The 25,688-nt window shown below is 37.7% G+C and overlaps 1 protein-coding gene across 2 annotated transcripts in view; it reads left to right on the top strand.

Annotated features, from left to right (window-relative positions):
• ARHGAP18 (Rho GTPase activating protein 18) overlaps positions 1-25,688 on the top strand; it is a 126,464-nt gene that overhangs the window by 68,364 nt on the left and 32,412 nt on the right. For both annotated transcript variants that reach the window (XM_036871999.1, XM_036872000.1), the window contains exons 3-7: positions 3,153-3,391; positions 7,070-7,133; positions 11,443-11,621; positions 21,856-22,021; positions 24,177-24,268. In XM_036871999.1, coding sequence (XP_036727894.1) covers positions 3,153-3,391; positions 7,070-7,133; positions 11,443-11,621; positions 21,856-22,021; positions 24,177-24,268 — 740 coding nt within the window. The remainder of the gene's footprint in view (positions 1-3,152; positions 3,392-7,069; positions 7,134-11,442; positions 11,622-21,855; positions 22,022-24,176; positions 24,269-25,688) is intronic.

Genomic DNA, 25,688 nt, shown 5'->3' on the forward strand with positions numbered 1-25,688 from the left:
TATCATAGACTCTTAGAGTTAGACTTGAATTTTGAAATCATCTAAGCTTTATTTAAATTCCTTCTGTGGTATCCTAGCCACATGGCCATTTGGCCTCTAGTGAGTATAGATGCTGATGGTGCTGATGCTTTCCCGTCAGCTTGAGCTGTTTCGATGTTCTTTATTTTATTGATTTACAATCTGCTCTACACTACCTTTTACTCACTTATTGTAGATCTGCCTTCTGGAAGAGCAGAACAAGTCTGTTTTATTTTTTGCATGATACCCTTTCAAATGGTTGAGGATAGTTATCTTGTTACTAGCCAAGTAACTTTTTCTAGAAGGAAAGATTCACATAAATCAATCCTTGTTGGTGATTTGCAGACCTATCCCAGTCCTGGTCATCTTATCTTTCAAAGTATCATCCTCCAGATTGGCAGCAGTGCCACAGTTTAGCCAGCTAAGCTCAGGGTACAGATTTGGACAGTGGAAGATGGTATTAGCATTCTTAACCTCCATATTTACTTCTTGTATTTGGTTCATAATTTCTCTCAAGTCTCTTTCTAGCCGTGTTTCCCCCAGTCTCCACTACTGTATTTGATATTCTGGAAGAAACACGTAAAACTTCACTTTTTATTTTCCTCTTAAATTTCATGCTTTTTTTTTTTTTTTTTTTTTTTTTTTTGGCTAATCTCTTAAAGTAAACACTAGGTTTCTGATGCACAACTCTGGCATCTATTATATTAGCATTCTTTCTATGCCTTGTGCCATCTATAAGTTTGTAAGTAAGTCTTTGGTGTATAAGTTGATACAAATGCCAAGAAAGTAAGAGCCACAGTTAGTACCTTGGGACCCACTGCTAGTAGTGACCTGTTTTTCAACAGAAGACTTCTTTTTTTTATATATAAATTTATTTATTTTTGACTGTATTGGGTCTTTGTTGCTGCGTGTGGGCTTTCTCTAGTTGCGGGAGTGGGGACTATTCTTCATTGCAGTGCGTGGGCTTCTCATTGCGTGGCTTCTCTTGTTGTGGAGCGTGGGCTCTAGGCGCGTGGGCTTCAGTAGTTGTGGCTTGTGGGCTCTAGAGCACAGGCTCAGTAGTTGTGGAGCACAGGCTTAGTTGCTCTGTGGCATGTGTTCGAGCCAGACCAGGGCTCGAACCCCGGTCCCCTGCATTGGCAGGCGGATTCTTAACCACTGCGCCACCAGGGAGGCTCTCAACAGAAGACTTCTTAATGATGCTAAATGACTTAGCATCAAGTTGTTTAGTACTGAAATCTATCAATACATAAATAGGCTTTTCTCCTTTGCTATAACATTTGTTGGAAAAAAGCAACCAATAATACTTGAAAAAGAAACGTTAGAGATTTTCCTTAATTTAACACTGATTTGTAAAAGAAAATTATAACCAACTCATTCTTTTATTTGGGTTCTCTTTCATTTTACTCTCATTCTTTCTTACTTTACCAATCCAGTTGAGCTTTTTTGTGGTAATAGTGTCTCCCAACCTTTCTGTCTCAATGTTTCAAGATGGCAACGCCATACCAGTGGCCTGCTGAGTAAGGAGAAAACATTCTGCAGAAAGCAGCACTCAAGCCTGATACATAACCATGTGTCCTTAGCTATTTCATAATTCTCCAAGACTAAAATGGATTCGTAGAGTGTTGTTCATGATGTGATTATCGGGAAGAATTGGGACTGTTTCTATACACCCATGCCTTTTCTTTGACTTTAAATTGTTTGAATTTTACCTCTACTTTTTAATGGAACAAGTGACTCTGTATTGTAATCTTGTTTACTTCCCTTATCATGGCAATATCAGCTTTTTTCTGGCCATTTGGTTTTATACACTTATACTGAGTTCTACCTTAACAGCCTTAATAATCATGGCTGACTTTCTATGTCAGTAAACAGTTTTTGTTGCCTGGCATGCAGAATGCCTGGCACTGCCTTATGTTTCTTGAAGCCAAGGCTATTAATACTTTATTTCTGCCCTCATGGAGTTTAGATTGTAGAGAAGGATAGATGGGCACACCAGTCAGTGCTCCATCATGTGATATGGACTATAATAGAGCTCTGCAAAGTTCTTCCCATGTGACATTCTCACATTTGGTTATGAGGCAGCCAGGGCAGCTGTGGTTTAGTTTACAGATGAGAAAACAGAGTCAGCTTGAGGCTAAGTGACTCGGCCAAAATGACATGGCCATCAAGGTGCAGAAATGGGGTATGGACACAGGTCTTTTGTGTCCCAAGTCCTTGGTCTTTCAATTTCCTCTATAAACATGGAGCTTGGAGTGAATCTATTCTAGTTATCATTCAGTTTTTCTGTTAATCATCAACAGATCTTTTTTTTTTTGGCCGCGCCACCTGGCATATGGAATCTTAGTTCCCTGACCAGGGATCGAACCCGTGCCCCTGCAGTGGGAGCGCGGAGTCTTAACCACTGGACTGCCAGGGAAGACCCGAATCGTCAGTAGATTGTATACAACATTCGCTTTACTGTTTACTTCCTTTCAGTGTTTTGAATGGATTCAGTTGTTTAATTAGTTTCCTATAATAAGCCATTTTGGTCTTTTTGGTGAAAATAGTGTGCTTTAAAAAAAAAATTTGTAAAAAACATGACTTTGATATGCTGACCTGGGGGGTTAAAAAAATTAATTTGAAATTGATTAGTTCCTGATGTCCAGATGCTCTTTGCTTCTTTGCCACACTCCCTGTCAGCTACAGCGAGCAGAGAAAACAAGCCTTTCCATCAGTTAGGGTTGGACTCTGGGGTAGTGCTGAATTTAAGCCAAGAAACAGGGCTTTAATGGCCATCCCCAGCATCGACTTCCTTCTATAACTTGATGGAAGTAAGTTATCTTTTCATGGCTTGCTCATCTCTGGAAAGGGAACAGCATTATCTTCCCATAGTTAATCTGCAGGGAAGTTATAGAGGTTAATCACATGTGAAGTCATTTAAAAATTTTAATTGAGTATATATGAAATGGATCTAAAATTTGATATCTTTATGGCTGGAGTTTATGGCAGTTGTCCAAGTTTCAGATAATGATTCTTAGCACTGTGGTTTGGTTGTGATATAAGAGTTTCAGTAAGAGTTTTTAAACAGCTTAAGAAAATGTAAAAGTTCTCATATTTTGTGATTTAAATACCATTTTTCTCTGTTGTCTTAGAGGGAGAACTGGAAGAAGAGTGGCTTAAGGAGGCCGGTTTGTCCAATCTCTTTGGAGAGGCTGCTGGAGATCCCCAAGAAAGCATGGTGTTTTTATCAACACTGACCCGGACGCAGGCGGCAGCTGTTCAGAAACGAGTAGAGACTGTCTCCCAGACCTTGAGGAAAAAAAACAAACAGTACCAGGTTCCTGACGTCAGAGACATATTTGCTCAACAGAGAGGGTCAAAAGAAAGGGAGGTAGGTTTTCTTTTTTGATAAAGCAAAGGAATAATTGCTTAGAATCAATTGAATGCATCTAGTTTAATTCAGATCATTAAAAACTTAATGGGCATGTATATGCAAGGTGCTAAAGCTCCATGCTGGCCATGATCAAGAGGGACTTGATACCTGTCCTTCTAGTAGTTATACTGATGGGGCAGAAAATGAAACAAGTTACATTTCTCTGTGACAATCCCTGCGTTAGGTGTCCTTGGAGCTTTAGGAATGGCCCCAACCCCCTAGACAATGTGACTGCTAATTGTTACTTACAGGAAAGTCAGAGGTAGAGGATTCTTCCTTCTATATTAACTCTTGTAGGAAAATTTGCTTTTTTTCTAGACTCATGTGGGGATGAATGGAAGTGGAATGTGAGGGAGCTAATTGTAGCTGAATTATAAAACAGGAACCCTGAACATGAAATAACTTCCCCTTTGCATCTAGCACCTAGCACGGTGCCTAGCACATAGAAGATTTGAGTAGATATTTGCTAAGATGATGAATTGATTAGTGGAAGCTGTTGGAGCCTGATAGAGACTCTGGGGCTGATGGCTCTCAGGGAAGGCATGGTACAAGTAGGAGATCTGTATGGCGTGGAACAGCGCTGCTCAGTACGGCCAGTTGGTAGGCTGCTTGTGGCTTGTCCAGGAGGACCTCAAGAGCTTGCACAAAATGTAAATTAATATCATCTGCTCCTTCAACAAGAAAGTCTTGCTACAAAGAGAAAAAAAAAAAAAAGGTCACCTGAACTTAATGATGTCCTTAGGGTCAAAGTTGATCTACACTCTGGACTGTTCTCAGATGAAGTTGGAATAGCTCTGGTCTGGAAGACCCAGTTGGTTGGTTGGAGTGAGAACAAACAGAACGGATGTTGAACGATGATTGCAGTGATAATAATAGCAGTTATATTTGCTGCTACCACTACTGAACACTTACTGTGCCGACTACTTTCCGTGCCATATCCCATTTCATCCTTAGAGCTGTCCTGTGAGTGAGGTATCATCGTTTCCATTCAAGACTTTAAGTCACTTGCTCAGTGGTCCTGTAGATAGCAAACCCAAATTTGTCAGACTCTAAATAAGTGCTTTTTACCACGATGCATCCTGCTACGTTTGGGTTTACATATATGATTCTGATATTAAGTAGTCTCAGTAAATACATGAGATGTATTTACACTGTAAATAAAGGGTAACAAAAATCTTTTTAAAAAATGAGGGACTAAATGGACTTATATTTAAGGTATCTTTCTGTCATATAGAGGTTTTTTGCTTTTTGTGGACATTTCATTCTTCCAAGAAATCCTTTATAGCTGCAGGTTCCTACTCTCTTTGCATAGTCAATTGTAGATCAAATCCAGTCCATTTTATAGGAGTTTTGGGGTGACTGGATTGCTCCAGGTAGGTCTCTGAGGCAGTTACGTGCTTGCATACCACCCATTCGTTATTTGGGACATCCACTGGGGTTGAAGGACTGGACTTGGTTTCTAGCTGTAGAAAAATGAATAGTAAGGAAATATAGTATTATGACATTTCCTTCCCAATTAAAGAGCCCTCCCTGAGGGAGTTAAGAGGAAACAAAAAGGGGGGAGGGGGCAGAGAGCTGAGCCTAAGCAAACCATATACTGTGGGATTCCTGCCAATCTCTAAGAGGATGTTGCTACTCAATGCTTCAAGCAACATTTTCCAGCAAATTCTTGGTAATGTCTAAACCACATGGTTTGAGTTCAAGGTAATTGGTGAGTTGTATCATCTGATGGAGTCAATAAGAGAGAAATAGCACAAGTAAATTAAAATAAGGTTAACTTGCTTACACTTTATGCCTTTAATCGAAACACTGCCACCCATTAGAAATATGTCCCCCATCCCTCAAGCAAACATGGGTCAGCTATCTTTACTTGCAGTTCTTCTGTTCTCAAATAAGTACAGTGGGCCCTCCATATCCCTGGGTTCTGCACCTGTGGATACGGAGGGCCGACTGTACGATGCCATTTTTTATAAGGGACTTGAGCATGCTCCAGTGTTGGTATCCACAAGGGCAGGGGTGGGGGGTGTCCTGGAACCAGTCTCTCACAGATACTGAGAGATGACTGTCCATATTCAACTCTTCCGTTTCAAATGCTTCCTCATGAAGCCCTTGCTGACACTGGGAAATATAATACAGAAATGAATACCATCTGCACTGTTATCTTCAATCGCTTAGGAAAACAATTCCAACCACATGCTCCAAAATATGTGTTCATATGTAAGATTAGAATTACTCACTGTGTGCCCTGTGCCATGGAGTGCTGGCCTTCTGCAGGCTCGTGGGTGGAGGGAGGAAGATGGTATTGCTCTGCCTGAGGGGGACTGAAGTAGTGCCACGACTCTCCTACCACTTCTGTGATTGGTAGTCGCTCTACACTGACCTGGGTACCTCTAATCTCTAAGTAGAGCACCTCTGCGTACCTGCCCCGGTGCTTCTCTAGACTCTTCTTGGACTGCAGGTGGAGAGGGGAGTTCTCCTCTGATAACACCTGAGTTGAAGTATGTGGGGAGGGGACTACAAAGGCTATCTTCTTTTGTATAGAGATTAAAATCCAATGGAACGAGTATTTTAAAGACAGTTCATTCAAATAGACCTCTGTGTATGATTGACCTAGACTCCCCTTCCTGATTCCTGAATTCCTCCTGAAGCCTTACTTGGAAAGGAGGAAGTACGGCCTGGACACACTTACTGGTGAGAGGAGCCAGCCATGTTTTCCTGTGTCCCTAAACCCTTGGAGGGCTGCATTCTTCAGGTGTCACTTCCCCAACCCCTCGAAAAAGGAGTTCCTTTGAATATCTAAGCTCTTATTACCTGCTTGGTAATTTAGTTTTAGTTGATCTCACATTTATTACTAGCTTTTTAAAAAAATATGAAGAATTCTATTTTATTACCTACATGCCAACTTATAATTTTATTTTATGACAGCGTTATTGAGAGAGAATTCACCAAGTCGCCCACTTAAAGTTTACAATTCAGAGGTTTTTTGTGTAGTCACAGATTCGCAACCATCCTCACAATCCATTGTAGCACCTTTTCATCATCTCCAAAAGAAACCCCATACCCATTAGCAGTCATTCCTCGTATTCCTCTCCTTACCCCCTAGGCAACCACTAATCTACTTTCTGTCTGTATGACTTTCCTATTCTGAAGATTTCGTAGAAATGAAATCACACAATATGTGGTCCTTGTGACTGATTCCTTTGACTTAGTATAATGTTTTCAAGGTTCGTCCGTGTTGTAGCATGTACCTGTACTTTGTTTCCTTTTATTGCAGAATAATATTTCGTTTTGTGGGTAGCTCACATTTTGTTTATGTACTCATCTGTTAATGGATATTGTTAACTTTTTGAGATCTTTTCTTTTCCCTTCAATTAATAGCGGCATTCTTGATGGCAGGGACACTCTTGATGTTGCCCTTATTCCCCACAGGGCTTAGTAGTGTGTCTTACAAGTTGTGGGTGATCACATGTTTATTGGATGATTGCTTGTTGATTATACCTGGAGTCCTTTTTTTCTGTGATTGATATAATTCTGAGTGCATTTCTTGTACTCTGAAGGTTAGTAAGAGTTATTTTACAGTACCGTTTCTCTGGTTGTGAGGTGGAGATGACTAAATGGCCCATGTTCTATCTTTAGCCTCCAGATGGTAGAGAATCACAATCAGTCAGAACAGACGAAAACAAATACCAAGGAAAAGATGGTAAGTTGGACCTGTTCTCTTGTATTTTCTCATTTATTAGTATAACAAACAGATAAGACCTTTTAAAACATTCGTCTTCAATTCTGGTAAGCAAATTCTACTCAAATACTCGTATAAAGTACCCAAATAGGTAATTACATAAGACTGAGCATATAGTTGGCCTTTGATTTTTTTTAAATACTTGTCTATCTCTATCTGTTCTAACATCTCTGTACATAGTCAGTTTTCCCAAATGCTTACCGTGTGCCAGGTACTATGCAGAGATATTTACCTAATTTAATATACTCAGGAACTCTATGTAGTAAATATTGTGCTTAACCCATCCTACAAGTGAGAGAAGGGAGGTTTAGAGGTGTAAAGTTACTTTCCCAAGGCCACACAGCTAGTAAGGGGAGCCAGTGAATTTGGAACCTCGTTTTCAGATCTGAAGTTCTTAGCTCATAAATGGATTGCTTTTCAGAAAGTTTAGAAAAACTTTTTTAAGTTATGATTTTTTTGGGGGGGGGGCATTGATTACAACTCTCCCTTTCATTCTTTTTTCTGTATCTGTTATTTCAGAAATGGATTAGAAATTCAAGGCATGGATGAAAATAAATAGTAAGACTTTATTAGTACTTACCAAGAAAGAATTTAAAGCTATTTCATGGATTTACAAAAAGGAAGGGTTTCTAAATTAAGGTCACAGATTTAATCCTCAGTGTGCTGTTACTTAAAAACTGTAGCAAAGGTTGTTGGTGGCTGCCTGAGTCCCACTTGGGACTTTTGTTTTGCTTATGTCCTTAAGACCTGGCACCTGGAGTGTTCATGGCATTACTAGTGTTGTGTTTGGATTGGAAGTAGTGGAGGAAGAGTATCAGGTAGACTGTGGAGGCCTGGGAAGTGTTCCCAACCTTCCTATAAAAATCAAAGGTTAGTCCAAAATTACTGTATACGGGACATTTTGGAGTCTTGGAGCATCTAGTATCTTTATCCTTCCTTCCATAGTTTTCTTAGAACTTCTCTCCTGCACCCCTGCCTTAAAATATACACACACACACGTATGTGCATATATAAGTGTGTGCATGTGTGTGTATAGACACATACGTGTCTATATATTTATGTCTATAAAAGCACTTGCTTTTTACTATTCTGTGGAGATTTCTTTAGTTACATGTTTTATATCAGAATGAAATTACTGGGTGTTTCCCGAAGTCTGTGTGCCAGTAGACACTGAAGTGGCAAGCAGGCTGGAATAGCCAGTGCAGGCGGGCTAGAGAGCTGGGTCGTTAAGAGAGACAGATGAAACTTTTGTGCCAATATCAATATGCTTTGGGCTTTGGGGAAGAGCAACTGGCAATTGCTAAATGAATACTGAGGAAAACATTGTCCTTTCTTGGTGTTTTCCTCCTTTGCCAGAGATGGTGATGTAGGCTATATAAACAGAAGTTCTGGAAGACAAGTTCATTATAGCAGTCCTTTCCAGCCTAGCTTGTGGCAGCCGAGTGGAATGTGACAAACTTGCTGCCTGATTTACATCTGCTTTTGCTGGAATGCTATGAAGTGGGCATAGAGCCTCCAGTCAGAATAATAAGAGAATGTGTATAACGCCATCCAAGTCACTGAGTATTTACTACTGCACCTGTTCTGGGCAATGCCATGCTCTTTTGCTAGCCAGTGAATTAACCAGTGTTATGCAAACGTTGAAAGGTTCTGAATGAAATGCATGGAAAATATTGTCTGGAGTTCAAAAGTGGAGCTCTTTCCATTTGAAATCTGTAAGTGTGAGCTACGTAGTCTATTTTAAATGTTTTCCCTACACTTAGGCTTTTATGCATGTTCAATCAAAGTTACTTACTCTAAATGAAAAATAAAATTTTAATGTTCCAGGCATTGTTGCATTTCAAATTAATTAATCTACTGCTAAGTATCAATCTTAACTTTTCATCAAATTATACAGCTCTGTGTATATGAAAGGCCAGTGTTTAATACATACATTTAGAAATACTAATAGTGCCCAAATAATTTTTAAAACTTTCGTGTTATGTATATTTTCTTTTCCGAGTTCCAAGGAGGAGGGGAAATTATTCTTTAAAATAAAGATACGGATTATTTTGGACAATTAAAAAACTTTGAGTTTTGTAAAATATTTGTAACTCAGTGCTATTGTCTACTTAAAAACCAAAGGAGAATAGATTAAATAAATTATATTATTTACACTTTTGGGCTTTAAGAGCCAAAACGTTTATCTCAGCATTCTCTGTTAACGTTTCTCTTTGAGAGTAGATAATTGATTCATAGATACTTTTATTAATCAGTTAACTATCTGTTTCTTTTAGCTGTGCTCCTTTATCACCCCTGAAACTGTTTTTCCTGCTATCTGCCTTAACTGGAGTTACCATTTGATCCTTAAGCCTTTTCTATATTGTGTTTTTTATTTTTGCCAATTTTTGGAGGAAATTCATATGTTTTAAATGTATTCTAACTTAATTATAATTCTTCTCCTCAGTTTTGAATTCAGCACAGAACATTTGTTTGTGTGTGTGGGGAGGTGGTGTTTATTGTAGCTCTGACATGGGGCTGTTAAGGAGAAAAGGGAGTCGTTTTAACATTCTTGTCCATAGACACTCAGCTTTTAGAAAGGTAGCTTCTAATTTAAGAAAATGGCTAATCAGTTTTTTCCTCTTAGAATGGTTTCCTAGGAAACCAACATACATATTCACAGTAAAACATAAAGCAGTGTAAACCAGTGGGAATATAAAACTCAAATTGTGCTTTGACATTTAAGTTAATACTTTAAAAATTAATTGGAGAGAGGTCTAGTTATCCTAATTAAAAAAAAAAAATTGTCACAGGCTGTTGGAAAAGCATAATGTGGCATAGATGGCAGCAGATAAATACAATCAAAGAGCTTTAAATTTTCTCTTATTTTTGGAATTCACATGGGTCCATTTTTACTTACTTTCTTAACTGTGAGATGTGACCAGGGCCAGCTATGTAATTTGCAAGGCCCAGTGAAAACTGAAAATGTAGGGTTTCTTGTTCAAATTGCGAGACGGCAACAGTAGAGCATTAAACCCAGCTTGGGGCCCCGCCGAGCACTACCCAAGTCCTACAACCACGAAGCCCACACTGCTTATTGAATGAGAGTGAAAAAGGCTAGATTTAGATTTATCTGTATTTTCTTTTGAGGAAAACAATTTTTCTGTGTGTTTTTGATTTAAATGACTATAAATATAGAAAATATGTAGAAGATAATACAAATACATTTTCTGAAGGCATCAGACTTTTAATAATATACGTATATATGACATATTTATTAAATTTTAAAATTAACTTTACCCTCCATCACCTTGCTGTGTTAGTATATAAGCATTTGAATGTACTATGTAAGCTTATTGATGTAATCCAGAGCTGCCCACCATGAATTAAAGGTCTGCAATGAGAAAATAACAGTAATCCTGTCATTGATTCCAGGTTTTTTTCTAGTGTGAGTTGTGTTAAAAACCAAAAACTTATCAAATAGCCGAATTTAGAAGTATTCTCTTCCAAGCTTAAAGCTGACGTTTTCAGCAAAGAAGTTTTTCAGGTGTTAATTTTTTTCCTGGAGGATTAACAACAAACAAACCAAGAAAAAAATGTTAAATTTATTATAAACTGTTGATGTAAATACATGGAACTTATTTCACTAGATTTATAGTTATAAGGGAGCTGTTATAATCTTTGCAATAATCTGGTGCAAAACCTGTTGGTTCTGGTACCAGGTACCTCCAGACCTGACTCCCACAGTGCACATTGTCGGTGCTAACTTTTGTTTTGGAATTTTTACTATGATAGGTAGGTAACATTCCAGAAAGGACATGCAGGGCATGGAAGAAATCTTTTTCAGGAATCTGTTCCACTGTGAGGAAATTAAATGGTATATCATAGTTTTAAGAGAGAGTAAAACTAACCTCCTTCTCTTCTTTTTTTTGCTTTTACTCTCCCAGTATAAAATAAAGCAATGATTAAGTCTACTAAATTTTTGTGGGGTTTTTCATTCAGAGCTTGAGATCACCCATCAGTGTTTTGGAACTGGACTCAGTCTAAGAATTGTGACCTCAGAGAAAGATTCCACAATTCAACTCTGGTTTTCTAGTCACCACCTTCCCTCCTCTACGCCCCCATGCACCATTGGTAGAATTCCTTGAGTATATTTTTTACTATTAAAATAACTGTTAATTATTGCTTATAGAAATAGTACTTTTCCCAAAGGTTTAGATAGTTGATGTATTAGAAGTTAAAAAAAGAAGTAGCCAAATCACATGAATTGAATCTTTTGTCTTTTTCCCAGATCAGGCATCTAGCCTAGCTGTTGGCGAAAAGGAGCTGACCCCACTGGTGCCTGAAGAGGCACCTGCCTCTGAAACAGACATCAACCTGGAGGTATCGTTTGCAGAGCAAGCTGTCAATCAGAAAGAGAGCTCCAGAGAGAAAATCCAGAGGAGCAAAGGGGACGACGCCCTGTTACCTGTACGTAATACACTATTCAGATGTCATTATCAGAGTATATTTTTCATCAGCTTTTTATTTGGAAAATTTTAGGTCCTTAGAAAAGTTGAAAGAATAGTATAGCATACACTCCTACAGCCTTCCTGTAGATCCATTTAACATTGTACAACCTTTACTTTCTTTCTACATATATCTATCTATGTATAGGTTATACTATAGACATATACTCACTTTTTTTTTTTTAGCCTAACAAGGGCATACAAAACAAAACACAGTTATAATGCTTAAGAAATTGAACATTAAAACAATAATTATATTTTAATATACGATCATATTAAAATGTTCCCAATTGTCACAATATTGTCCTTAATATCAATAGCTTCTCCCTTACTCCTGCCTGGGATTCAAACGAGGGTCATGTGTTGCATTTAATGTCATATTTTTTTGGTTTCTTAAATCTAGATCAGATCCCTTGATTTTTGTTTAATATTTTGAAGAGTCCAAATCAAATTTCTGATTTTGTCTGTTCTTGGTGACTGAATTCACATTAAACATTTTTGGTCACACCACTGCCTAGATGATGTTTATGCCTCTCATTGCATCATCAGAAGAGGGGCATGACATCAGATGGTCTCTTTACTGGAGATGGAATTTTGGCCACTTGGTTAAGGAGACGTTCACCGGATCTCCCCATCATAAAGATACCTTTTCCTATGTACAATTAATACTAATTTGTGATCCTTGAGACCGAGGGGAGTATCCTATCTGTCAGTAATAACCTACCGCCCAGTGGCTTCACCATGCATTTGTAATCCTTGCCTGAAACAATAATTAGACTAGTGTTTGAGAAATGGTGATTTTTCTCATTCTATTATTTCTTCTATATTGATTGGCTGGCAACCTTCCATAGTAGTGCTTTTCCTCCCTTTTCTCTTTCGGTTTTTGAATATCACTATTCAAAAACTACCTTTTTTTATTCAGTGTTTTATAACTCATTATTGTTTTTCTTTGACATTTAAATTTACCCAGATTTGACAAAAGGGGGCCCTTCAAGCTGGTTCCTATGCCATTTTAACATGTCCTCATTCTCTTACTCCTTTGCTTTCTAGTACAAGATGTTCCAGGCTCACCTTGTACTTTTCTCCCCTCAGATTAGAAGGAATCTATTTCTTCAAGTAGTCCTTGTTTTTTCAGTAGCAGATTGTATTTAGAAACCAACCTCTGTGCACTGAGTGTTCTCATTGCTACCGAATGTCTTATATTTTTAAAAAATACATTTACTGGTACAGATGAACCGGTTTGCAGGACAGAAATTGAGACACAGATGTAGAGAACAAACGTATGGACACCAGGGGGGGAAAGCGGTGGTGGTGGGATGAATTGGGCGATTGGGATTGACATGTATACACTGATGTGTAATAAATGGATGACTAATAAGAAAAAAAAAATACATTTACTTATTTTGTAGGATTTCACCACACAAAAGTTAGAAAGCATAGTATAATGAACTCCCCAATACTCACCACCTAGCCCCAACATTCATTTTCCCATGACTAGTCCTGTCCTATACATACCCCCAACCAGTTCCCTACTCTGTGTTATTTTGAAACACATCTCTGAATTATATTTTGCCATCTATAAATATTTCAGTATGTGTTTCAAAAAGATAAAGAGGGTTTTTTAAAAAACACATATCCAGGGCTTCCCTGGTGGCTCAGTGGTTAAGAATTCGCCTGCAAATGCAGGGGACACGGGTTCGAGCCCTGGTCCGGGAAGACGCCACATGCCGCGGAGCAACTAGGCTCGTGCGCCACAACTACTGAGCCTGTGCTCTGGAGCCCGCGAACCACAGCTACTGAGCCTGCGAGCCACAACTACTGAGCCTGTGTGCCACAACTACCGAAGCCCGTGCGCCTAGAGCCCGTGCTCCTCAACAAGAGAAGCCACCGCAATGAGAAGCCCGTGCACCGCAACGAAGAGTAGCCCCCGCTCGCCGCAACTAGAGAAAGCCTGTGTGCAGCAACAAAGACCCAACACAGCCAAAAATAAATAAATAAAATAAATGAAAAAAAACCCACAAAGAAATACATATCCATATTACTATTATTGTACCTTAAAAATTGCTAATATTTCTTAATTTCAAATATCTAACCAGTGTTCAAATTTCAAATTGAATCACAAATTTCATGATTTTTTTTTTTTTTTTTTTACAGTTTGTTTTAATCAGGATCCAGATAAGGTTCATACATTGCAGTTGGTTGATAATGCCTTTCAAGGCTCGTAATCCCTTCCTCCCTCCCTCCTTCTGTCTCTGTGTGTGACTTTCTCTTTCTCTGCCTCCTTCCCTTCCCTCTCTCCCTTATTTCATTACTCTCCCTCTTTTTCCTTATCCTTTCTTCCATTCCTCCCTTTCTCCCTCCCTCAAAATTTGTTTGTTGAAGAAGCCTGGTTATTAAGTTTCTTGTTCTGTCCCCATGTTCTTCTGCTTCTTGTAAATTGGTTGACTCTAGATTGATCAGACTCAGGCTCATTTTTTGGTCAAGGCTACTTCATATGTGATCATGTATCAAGAGATTAAAAATATCTGGTTGTCTTTCTCTTTTGTGAAATTAGCAGCTGCTGCTGATCAATGCTTGGATCCATTTGTTTATTAATGGTTACAAAATGATGTTCTAATTTCGTTTTTTCCTTTATTAATTTGAATACCTCTATTAAGAAAAATGTTCTCAAATGGGTTACTTCTTACTTTCATTTACCAGTTTTCAATTTTTTTTTTTTTGTTCCTTAGCATCTTTCATTAGTGACCAATTAGTGTTGTTTTAATTTTCTTATAAAAATAGTTTCTTAACTCATGGATGTAGACATATATGACATGACCCTAGAGAAAATTTCTCATATGTTTCTGGTATATTTTCTGCTTCAGACCTAGAATTGTCTATTTCTGCAAGAAACTCTGATTCCATTTAGTAGAAATATACTTTTGTGACTATGTTCAGGACACTAGGAATGTTCCTTTCTCTGAGTTGGTCATTGCTTAAAGCCTTTTCAGAGGACAGAAGTACATCTGTGTCTTCTTTCTTCCATGCTGAGAATAGTGGTTTTCAGGATACAGCAGATAATATAATTAGAATATCACATAATTATTTATGTGTTTTATCCTCTGTTAATGCACAGCATATCAACAATGTGATTACTAAAAAACAGTTTAAACTTGTTTTTCTTTTCCTCAGTTGGTTGTATCCTTGGGGTACATCCCAAAAGGACTGTAATAATCAAATTGCTCTGCTTTAGGTTGTTTGGGATAGTGATTCTTCATATGGTTATGCCACCAACTGCATACCTGGTTGGGTTAATTAGTTTCATTTCATATTCAATGTTTAGGGATTGCTGTTTTGAAACTTAATTTTATTTTGTAAACATGTAAATTATTTAAGTGGTCCAAAAGTCAGAATTAAAAACAAGGTGTATAAGAAATCTCACTTCTATACTTGAGCCGTCACCCTCTTCTCTCCCAGCCCTTTACAGGTAAATTTACCTTACAGGTAAATTTCTTTTAATTTTATTATGGTTTATCCTTCCATTCTTAGATAAATGGTAGCCCACTATACACACTTGATTATTTATTTATTTATATTTGACTTAGCAGTATGTCTTGGAGATCACTCCATAGTAGTAGAGAGAAATATTTCTTATTCTTTTTTATTTATACATTGTACCCTGTTGTGAGGATGTATCACAATTTATTTAACCAGCCACCTGGTGGTGGACATCTGGGTTGTTTCCAGGCTTTATCATATATTTTTAAGAATCTATTTTTACGCCTAGTGGGAAAAGTAAAGGAGTGTGCATGTATCATGTGGCCTAAAGAGATAATCCAGGCTCCAGACCATCCTTAGCAAAAGTATCTTTTAAAAGTGATGGTCTTCTATATCTCAACAGATGGAAGGGGTTTTAAGTGAAGGATGGTAGAGTCTAATTAAACAAGATGAAGACTTTGTTGACTTCTAAGTTGTTGATTCAAACAGTGGAATAAACTAGGAATTTAGTTCAGAAACTTAAAGACAAAACTTCCTCTCTCATTTTATTCTCTAACAAACTGATTTTTGCTCACCTACTTTCTAGATTTTATTCACGTTGTGCCCCAAGCTTAAAATGACCTTCCCATTTCTACCCCTCTGTTGTTCCGTGTTTATCAAGGAAGCCTTATCCCATCCTTTGGGGTCTAGCTCAGTATGTAGCTTTACTGTTAGCGTTTTCCTGTTTGTGAACTTACATTAGATAAAATTTATAAAATCATTCTTTAAACTGTCAAGATGCCATGCTTTTGATAATTATTGTCAATGTATCCATGTATTTATTTGTTTGTTTTAACTTTTTTTTAATTTAATTTTTATTTATTTATTTTTGGCTATGTTGGGTCTTCGCTGCTGTGCGCGGGCTTTCTCTAGTTGTGGCAAGCGGGGGCTACTCTTCGTTGTGGTGTGCAGGCTTCTCATTGCGGTGGCTTCTCTTGTTGCGGAGCACAGGCTCTAGGCGTGCCGGCTTTAGTAGTTGTGGCACACTGGTTCAGTAGTTGTGGTGCACGGGCTTAGTTGCTCCGCGGCATGTGGGATCTTCCCGGACCAGGGCTTGAACCCATGTCCCTTGCATTGGCAGGCGGATTCTTAACCACTGCACCACCAGGGAAGCCCCTCCATGTATTTATTTATGCATATATGCTTCAGTTCATCTATACAACCATTTATTTATTTGTATGTCTTCTAGAAGGCATGCACGTACTGTAAGCTTTCTACAGGTCATCAGCATGATTGGTGAAGTAAATACTTATATTCGTCACTCTGAGGTGAGAGTCTAAGCAGATAAAACCTCAAATTCCATTTCTACTCCATGCTCTCCTGCTTCTGTAAATAAGCAATAGGCTTTATGTAATACATTGTTCTCTGTTGACCTCATTTTACATTCATTTCCTTTTTTTTATGGCATTGAGCAATCTTTGTTAATTCTTTATGATCTCTCACAGCAGATTCAAATTTCTCCTCTTAAATTTGGAGATCAGGTTTTATAACCTTTAATGTGTGTTAAGATGAAAATTTAGCTGTTACTTATTGTGTTTTGTGTACCCATGATATCTTAGAAAGTATGCTCTGCAATTATTTCATTCATTTATCAAGTGATCTCTATGAGGTAGATATTATGATTCTTTTTCATACAAAAAAACAGGTTAGAGAGATTACATGGCATGCTAAGGCTTGGCTTCAGTGACTAAGCTTTTGAAGCTGGAGTTTTTTCTGGAAGATCATGGTGACATGTGCCCGCAAGGTATATGTGCATTTAATTTAGGTGTGAATTTAAGTGTTGTATTGGTGCTACTGACAACTTCTTCAGGATAGCTTGGGATGTTATACAAATAAGATTCTGGTTTGTTGAGTCCTTCATATACAATAGAAATTTAATAGCACTCCTTTATCCTATCTTGGGAGACTAAAAACAGTAAGGCTTTATTTAGCAATTTTTAAGATCGTAGCTTTGAAATGATAACTATGGTGAAGCCTGTATTCTAGATGCATGCCTATATTTTCTTAAGTCTTTATTTAGTGTCTTTTGGATTCTTACTGAATTATGTTTAATTCAAGTAAATTTATGTTTTATGGCAAATTTGGTTGTCTGGTAACAAAGCTCAGTGCATACTGAAGGCTAAAAACTTGCATGGAGGCTCAAGTTGGGAGTTCGTTAGAAAATGGAACATCTCTGGAGGAAGCAGAAGGACAGTAAAAGAAATGTTAGTTCGGGATAGGGTGAGGAGACTGAAAACCGAAGGCAGACACACATTTGTACACAATGCAAAAATAGGTGTATAGGATCATGATCCCAAATTGTCATGAAAAGTTTAAATTATAATTTTTGTTCTCCATTTAAAAAAATAAAGAAATTTTAAAAACTGTAAATTTGAAGTTTTCTAAAACTTCATTTATCTAGAAAAGTATTCATTCCCTAGGATGACAATGACTGAAACACTGTAATAAAATCACATTTTTACACATGGAAGAATCTTAGATAAGAAATGAATTTCCTAGCAGATGATAAGAAGTCATCTGTGGAAATTGACCAAGTAAGAGGAGATTCTCTTGCTTTCTGAATTGAAGCTAGAGTGACTTGATGAGTGAAAAAAGTCAAGTCCGTCATTACTGATCAAGTGTCTAACGGGCCTCTCATACCTCAAGGCCTACAGAAGAGGGGTGCAGCCTGGGTGAGCTGCCTGATTAATTTATGGTAATGCATGGGAGCCAAGGACCTTATATTTTTTGAAAACTTTTATTTCATTCCTTTTTTAAAGCACATTTTTCAAAAGGTGAAGAGCTTTTCTTTTGCTGAAGTTGCATTGCCTTCTCTCAGCCAACGAACTGAACCATCCAGTCTATTAACTCAACAAAAACGACGTGAAACTTCATAAATATTTAAAGCTGCTGCTATGAATTAAACATTGGGATAAAGAACTAACTCCTTTCATTAAGCACAATGTTAAATAAATAAATAAATAAATAAATAAATAAAGCTCATGACATATTGCTAGGTAAATCCAATGTTTGAACTAATAATATTTCAGGTTTCTTTACACATTTACTTTGGGTAATGCTTTAAATAATTATATTACGTGTATTTGGTTTATTACAACAAAAGCAACTGATTTTAATGAAACATTTAGGGCTTTTTTAAAATTAATAAATGGTTGGTAAATGGGATTGGTTCAGCCCTTCAGAAAACAAAGCAATTAGCGGAACTCTGGGGCCAGGCGAGAAAAAAATGGGAAGAGTTTTGTGTGATTTTACAAGTGAAGCTCAGTACAAATCAGAAAAAATTGGGGAAGCATCAAGTCAGTAACCCTGTACCTCACTGAGCTGGATTCTGTGCTTTTCTCCCGGTCTGGTGCATGTCTTCATTCATTGAATACACTGGGACAGAACACCCGCAGTGTGTCGGGGCTGTGGTATAGCAGGGATACAGAGGTGATTAAGACATGGCTCCTGTCCTTGCGGGGTTCACAGTCCTACATCGACACTGATCAACCTAGATTCCTCCCTGCCTGCTGTGGGGGGCAGGGAAAATGGAGCAGAGCAGAATGGCCACTGAATTTAGGATTTAGAAGGTCTGAATTTGCCTTCTTCTATCACTGGCTATGTGGGCATTTTTAGTCTCTTAAGGAACCTCAGTTTCCCAACCTAGAATATGCTGTAATAATTTTTATCCTGTTGGAACTTTTGCAGAATGGAGTGACAAACCATTTATCAAAGATGAGTAGTATTTTTGTCTTACCTTGCAGTAATAGTTAAAAGTCAAAACTGTGATATCTGGCTGCACGTTCTCGTTCTCAACCCCTATGCACTGTACCATTAATGCTGGAAATTTTGCTGGAAATTCACTTTGGCTGCATATTAATGATATCTACTGCTGTTCTTTTAATATTCTCGTAGGGAAAAATGTATTACAAAACGTTAAGAAGGATTTCTTTTCTCCTATAGTGGACTCTCTTGAGACTATGGCAGATTCCAAAGAAGGTTCTGTAGGAGGTTCTGTGGAGAACTATAGAAGATTCTCTCTTGGAGCTGAGTTTGCTTGAAAGGAATTAGCTGCTCATCTGCCAAAAGTTGTAGGTTTTAGGAAATGCTCTAGGACAGTGACACTCAAACATTTTGGTCCTATAACCCCTTTAGGCTCTTAAAAATTATTGAGGGCCTCAAGAAGCTTTTGTCTTATCAGTCAGGAAGGATGTTGGTGTTGAGGAGAATAACTACCACAGCTTCCAGTGCTCTGATGAAACCTCAGACGCATGGCCTTCTGGCCAAGAATCTGTGATTTCATACTGTTGGAGCATTCGCTGTCTCCCTGGGGACTGCAGCTGTCTGTGTTTGCTCTGGCTGACCCAAGAAAGAAGGCATACACAGATTTCTACGGAAGCTATGATCCCATGGAAGATTTTGAGGAGACAAAGAAGGCTGGTACAAAGTGATTTTGGAATGTAAAGAATTTCTTTGGATTGAGTTCCATGGAAGTTGGTCACTGACCTGTGTTCCTGAGCTATGAAACATGAATAAGTAGGCTAAGGAAAAGTTTCTCTTGATAAATAATTAAAAATACCGTGTATGTGAGGGGGGAGAGCTTTTCTTTATGTCAGTTATACCTATGGATATTTACCATATTAGAAATTAAAATTGAAAAAATTTTAAACTATTAACCCATTTAAAATATATTAGTATTATGGTGAACATAAATAACATTTTTATGCAAGATAGGCATATTTTCTAAAACAAATTATTAAGAAGTGTGCCATGGTTTTTCATTTTAGCAACTCTCTAATGTCTGGCTTGAGTTGACGTTAGTTGGATTCTCATATCTACTTCTTTTTTTTTTTTTTTTAAATGAAAGCTTCTTTATTTATTTATTTATTTATTTTTGGCTGTGTTGGGTCTTCGTTTCTGTGCGAGGGCTTTCTCCAGTTGCGGCGAGCGGGGGCCACTCTTCATCGCGGTGCGCGGGCCTCTCACTGTCGCGGCCTCTCTTGTTGCGGAGCACAGGCTCCAGACGCGCAGGCTCAGTAATTGTGGCTCACGGGCCCATTTGCTCCGCGGCATGTGGGATCTTCCCAGACCAGGGCTCGAACCCGTGTCGCCTGCATTGGCAGGCAGACTCTCAACCACTGCGCCACCAGGGAAGCCCCTCATATCTATTTCTGCGTTCAGTCTGTTGGCAATAACATGTCTTGTAAAAACTCTGGAAAACTCCACTGTACATCATAAGAGAATGAGAGTGAAAAAGGCAAGTAATGTCTTAGTATTAATTACTAAAATAGTGTTGACCTCTTAGACTCCTTGAAAAAAGTGTTGGGCACCTCTCTGGCTCCCTGGAGCACACCTTGAGAACTGCTACTTTAGGACACGTCTTTTGCAATAGTTTTTAGACTATGAAGTGTTAATGATATGGCACAAAAATGAGCAAAGTAAAGGGAATAAAAGGGAATCAGTTGAATATCCTTGGCCATTAAATTAGGAAGTCAAGGGCAAACCCAAGAGATATAACCTTCATAATAAGATTTTTATCAAACTATTAGAGAATGATCATTGTTTTAGTAATTGGTAAATACAATGGGGCTGTCATTTGTAGTAAATACGTTAGAGAAATTCATGTTCCTATTTTGTTTTTTTTCTTATTTTAATATATTTAAAATTAAAAGAGGCTGAATAGGTAGTAGATAATATTTGAGAAAGGCACAAAACAACAAAAACACCACTTATTTGCCTGTGATAGTGGTATATCTAAGTCTCAGTTTATTTATTCAGTGGTGAAAGTAATAGTAGCAGCAACCACGTAAAAGTGTTTGGGAAGTGCCAGGCATTTAAACCTCACAACAGCCCTCTGAAATAGGTGGCCCTCCCCCTCCCCCCTTCCTTCCCCTCTTACCCTCTCACCTTTCCCTCCCCTTCCTCTTTCCCCCTCCCCTTCTCCTTCCATTTCCTCCTTCTCTCTTTCTCCTCTCCCTCCCCCAGCCCCCTACCCATTTCTTCCTCCCATTTTACAGAAAGGATGGTTAAAGAATTGCCAGAAGTCACACACAGCTAAGCAGTAGCTAGATGACCGGTGGGCATCCTGGCTCTAAAGTCCTGCTTTTAGTCTCCCCTCTGCTCTCCCCCTCTCCCCAGTGCTATACAACCCTTCTTCGGTACCTGCCTTATTTGGATTTTTATGACAATATTACTATATATATCATATATCTGCATATATAATATTGTATATATAATGCCATATATTATGTATATAACAGTGAATAATAATGTATGTAAAGGGTACTTGGCACACACTAGTGGTTGCTCCTACTCTTTCTCATCTCCCACCTCCTCTCCCTCCTCCTCCTCGTGGTTTGTCTTGACTTCTAATCTTTCTTGGCTCTTGAAGGTCAGTTAACTCGAGTTTTTTTTTTCTCCTTTGGTTTTTATTGTCTCTTGTTCTCTTGGCCAGTGGTATTCACACTCCTAGTACATGATCTGGTTCCTTGTCTGTCAGACTTCACATATTGACTCCCTGCAGGTTTGGGATCATCATTACAACAGGATTATTCTTCATTCTGACTGGAGAAATTCTGCCAATTTCATTGTCACCACTCTGAGAATAACTTCTTTCTATAGTTACAATTTTGTTGTGTTTCATTAAAAAAGGGGTTAGATACTATAAATCCTTCCTATATTAATGGTATTTATTTTATTAGAGTTTCAGATTGCCAAAAGACAAAACAGGCACCACCAAGATTGGCGACCTGGCGCCCCAGGACATGAAGAAAGTTTGCCATTTAGCCTTAATTGAGCTGACCGCCCTCTATGATGTATTGGGTGTTGAACTGAAACAACTAAAAGCTGTGAAAATCAAAACAAAAGGTAATTTTGAAATGAAAAACAGTTGGATTTACTCCTAAAGTAGTAAGAATGAGCTTGGCTTTTTAGAAGTATTCTTCTGGGGAGTGGGAAACGCCTACAAAATAAACCAACACATGAATACATCTAAAGTTCAGATTCTAAAACATTCCCTTCAAAATTTTTGTAACTTGATAAAAATACACTGTCTCCTTGATTATAGAAAATAAAGACATAATCAAATATTTAATTATCATAGAAGGAAATTCTGAATCAAGGATTCTTAACTCAAATGCTCTCTCCTTTGAAAACTGTATTTAAAAACATCTGGTACATACACTTACTTATTTCTAAAACTGGATCTTGAAAAATGACTTTAAGATGGTTAATCCTGATCAATTACTTTTGCTTACTTATTTGATGGCAAATACATAGGCAGTTAGTAGTCTGTCCCTTTGTTCATTTGCATTCTACTTTTAACTATTCTGCAAAAAATATTCTTCCCTCTATTAAGAAAATAATGCGACTGTGGCACACAATATCGCTAAATTGTGCTTCTCACAGGTATGTGTAGTTCTTTTTTCCTTTGTAAGCAGCTTGCTTTACGCATTATGTAAATAGACTTTATTTTTTATAATATGATAGAGAACAGACACCGCCTCAGTTTCTGTTTTTTCCAAGATTTTATTTGTCTGAAAATCCAGATAATTTTCTATTGACAAAGCTTTTCTGTTTAGGAATCTCTGACATCTCATTTAACTTTAAAGGTATCTCTTACAGAGAAACCAAGAATGGAGATTATTGAGTTGCTATGGTAACGATAGCAAAGACAAGTATTCACCTGCTTTAAGTTTTAGAGGCAATTCCTCTGTAGGATTGAAGTGTACCTTCCCTTCAGGTCCTCTCTCCCATGCTGGGCCCCAGAAGACCTCATTCTGTGTTCTGTTCCTTTGAGTGAGTATTTTAGCTTAAGGCTCGGGATGGTGAATTTCTGAGTCAAACAGTTCTTCTGGTTTTCCACAAGTCCATTATAGATAATGAAGACTTCAGATGCTTTTTCAGAAGCTCATCACAAAGTCTTCTCCAGATACAAAATAGAAATATAATTTAAATAGTTGTGACTCAGTGTTCAAGACTTTAAAAGTGGCTTAAAGAGGTCTTTTAATTTTATGTTTTAGACTTGTCTCCTAGCAGAGAGAAATATTAAGCCATTCTCATTAAAAGTATCACTATTAATATAATAGATTTTCTTTCCATCTTTTTTATATTTTTGTATTTTATCTAAGATATTTATCTTATAAAGTAGACTTTTGACATTCTTAAAGGTCACACTTTTCTTAGTTCCTAAACTAAAAGTTGTTTACTGGGTTACTAGCATTCTGCTGAAGGTCATCTCTATTGAGTGTCACAGTTTCCAATGTCTGTTTTCACATCACAGGATAATCCCCCGTTCCGTGTTCACAAATGATTTATATCTCTCCTGATAATGTGTGTTACACTTCTGAGCTAACTATTCACTCAGTGATGGGCGTGGGGTAGGAGGTTCTGGGGAGAAGCTATGCTCACATCAGACTGAAGGCATATGATTTTAATTTAGAAAAATTATAACTTATTACCTGTCATTTCTTCTGGAGTTATTCCCAAATATATAAAACTACAAATTTAAATTCACAAAGACCAAGTATCTACTATATTTTCTAAAGGAAAACATTTGTAGAACAAGCTCATAATGTTGGCTGATTTCTCAAAAAGCAAATATTTATATTTTGCTGTATTGTATTCAATAGAATATTGAATGTCAGAGATGAGTGATATTTGTTTTAAGCCAGAACTTTTAATTTGATTACATTTAGTAAATTATTTGCATATTTTGCATATTCCCACAGCACTCTATTTCTCATATGTAACAGTTTATACTTTTCTAATTATTTTGGTGATGATTTGTAATCATTTGTTTAGTGGTCTTTACTTGCTAGATTGCTTTATAAGGCAGGGCCAGAATTTTCCAATTAGGTTGTGTTCACCTAATTGGTAGACAGTGTCACTCAGTCATTCACTTAGGTGCTCAATAAATAGCTGTTGGATCGAGTGACAATATCAGGAATCTGAAGCCTTAACATTTTTGCATTAATATTTTATAGGTTGATGAGAGTGAAGAAATTTTATTTTTCTGTTGCAGATTCTGGCCTTCTTTGTGTTCCATTGACAGTACTGTTAGAACAAGATCAGAAGAAAGTACCAGGAACTCGAATACCCTTGATATTTCAAAAAGTAAGTAGACCTGAATGGGTCAGCATAGAGAGAACATACTTGAGCTAATAGTGTTTTGTTTTTGTTTTTTTCTTCTTTTTGCATTCATACTATTATAATATAGTTTTCCAGTTGATATGCTCTTTTATTTTATACTTTGATTTTTCTATTCAGGAAACAAATTGTTTCAAGGGCTTATAATTTTTATTTCATGGTGATGGTTTCAGTGTTATTACTTGTAACTGTGATTACCTGACATCATTTTTCTGTCTTATATTAGCTGGCTTTGTATAATTGAGATTTCAGTTCTATAATACATAGGAGTGGGAACTGCTGGTAAATTTCTAGGGAATTGAATCCTCATGAATATTTCACGCCTGTATGTATTTTCTAAGCTTTCCTATTTACAATGAGGATGTCCAATTTAATTTACTAGTGCCTACTTCGAAAGTAGGCAAAGAAACCATAAAGTAGAATTAGAAAATGATTGCTAAACTATGAATTCACTTGTGTAGTCAACACTCAGTTATTCATAAGACAGTTATCTATGACAATATAAAAACTTCAGTCTAACCTCTGAGCCATCACTGTTTAGAAACACAGATTACATTTGATAAAAGACAGAGAATGCCCATGAGGAAGGTAGGTCAAATCAGTTATGGGCTACCCAAGATGCGGATTTTTGCAACAGCCCAGACATCTCACAGTTCCTGAAAGTTCTGGGGTAGCAAGAATGGCATTGGGAACTTTCACAGTTGTTTGGCTCAACAAACTCATTCAATACTCAAGCTCAATCTACCTGGCACTAATTCTTCTATTATTCCAAGCTAGTCATTTACTGTCTTACGTACTAAGCTCTGACTTCTTCATCCCTCATATTCACCATTACATCCGAACCTGTGTCTCAGTGTTTCTCCTGATGGACTTTGTTCTACACAGCTTGTTCTACTCACCAGCTTCTGCCAGTCATTGCCCGCAGAACCTTTGTCTGTGTGGATAGTTGTCAGCGGTGTCTGTGAAAACAGAGAGATGCTAACAAACGTAGGCCATATATTCAAATTCTTTTAATGGCAGTAAAAGGTGTGAGTTACTTATACACATGGACAAAGCAGGGATCTCAGCGGGATCCTTTCCAAGTGTATTTGGGTTCTCCAGAGAAACAGAACCAATAGGAGATTTTATCTCTATCTATCTATCTATCTGTCTGTCTGTCTATCTATCTGTCTAGAGAGATTTATCTTAAAGAATTGAGTTCTGTAGTTGTGGGACCTGGCAAGTCTGAATTATGTAGAGCAGGCCAGCAGGCTGGAAACACGGGCAAGGGTTAATGTTTCAGTGTCGAGTCCAGAACCTGCAGGCTGGAGACTCGTGCAGGGTTTCTGTGTTACAGTCTTGAGGCAGAATTGCTTCTTCTTTGGGGAACCTCAGTCTGTGTTCTTAC

Source organism: Balaenoptera musculus, chromosome 12 (assembly GCF_009873245.2).
Source record: "Balaenoptera musculus isolate JJ_BM4_2016_0621 chromosome 12, mBalMus1.pri.v3, whole genome shotgun sequence".
In the NCBI taxonomy this organism is placed as follows: domain Eukaryota; kingdom Metazoa; phylum Chordata; class Mammalia; order Artiodactyla; family Balaenopteridae; genus Balaenoptera; species Balaenoptera musculus.